This window comes from Carlito syrichta, unplaced genomic scaffold, assembly GCF_000164805.1.
Source record: "Carlito syrichta isolate Samal-C Ts95f unplaced genomic scaffold, Tarsius_syrichta-2.0.1 Scaffold301888, whole genome shotgun sequence".
Taxonomy (NCBI): Eukaryota; Metazoa; Chordata; class Mammalia; order Primates; family Tarsiidae; genus Carlito; species Carlito syrichta.
In genome coordinates this window covers 17563-18231 of record NW_007245984.1, presented here as the reverse complement: position 1 = coordinate 18231, position 669 = coordinate 17563, and the positions used below count along the sequence as shown (strand labels likewise).

The 669-nt window shown below is 67.1% G+C and overlaps 1 protein-coding gene across 1 annotated transcript in view; it reads right to left on the bottom strand.

The window, feature by feature from the left end:
* The window catches only part of RBM47 (RNA binding motif protein 47), a gene marked incomplete at its 5' end in the record, with an annotated part of 10567 nt that extends 9898 nt beyond the window's left edge, over window positions 1-669 (bottom strand). The window contains one exon of the mRNA XM_021711152.1: window positions 1-669. Coding sequence (XP_021566827.1) covers window positions 1-669 — 669 coding nt within the window.

Below are 669 nucleotides of genomic sequence, written 5' to 3'. Positions count from 1 at the left end.
GAGGCTGTGCATGGCGCGCACGGCGTCCTCGCGGCTGGCGAAGTGCACGAAGGCGTAGTCGCGGATCTTCTTGACGCGCTCCACGCAGCCGGGGTTGAACTGGCCGAAGCGCTGGCGGATGGCGTCCTCGGTGGTCTCGATCATGAGGTTGCGCACGTACAGGATCTTCACGGTCTCCATCACGTCCTCGTCCACGTCGATCTCGGGCTCCGCCCAGTCCACGGCGATCTGGTGGCCCCAGAGCTGGATGCGGCCGGGCATGAGCTTGCGGCGCGCCATGGCCGCGGCGCGGTGGCTCTCGTACTCCACGAAGGCGAAGCCGCGGTTCTTCATCTTGTCGGCCGCGCTGGCGTAGACGATGACGTCCAGCACGCCGTCCGTGACCTTGGCGATCTCGTCCAGGATCTCCTCGCGCTTCTTGGTCTTGGGGATGCCGCCGATGAACAGGCGGCAGTTGTCCACGCTGCCGCACACGCCCAGCAGGCGGCCCGGGCGGATCTCGTGGTTGTTGAGCTCGCGCACGGCGCGCTTGGCCTCGTGCTTGTGGCCGTACATGACGAAGGCGTAGCCGCGGTTCTTGCCGTCGAAGTCCATCATGAGGCGCAGCTCGTAGATGCGGCCCACGGCCTCGAACACCGGCACCAGCTCGTCCTCGTACACGTCGCGCGG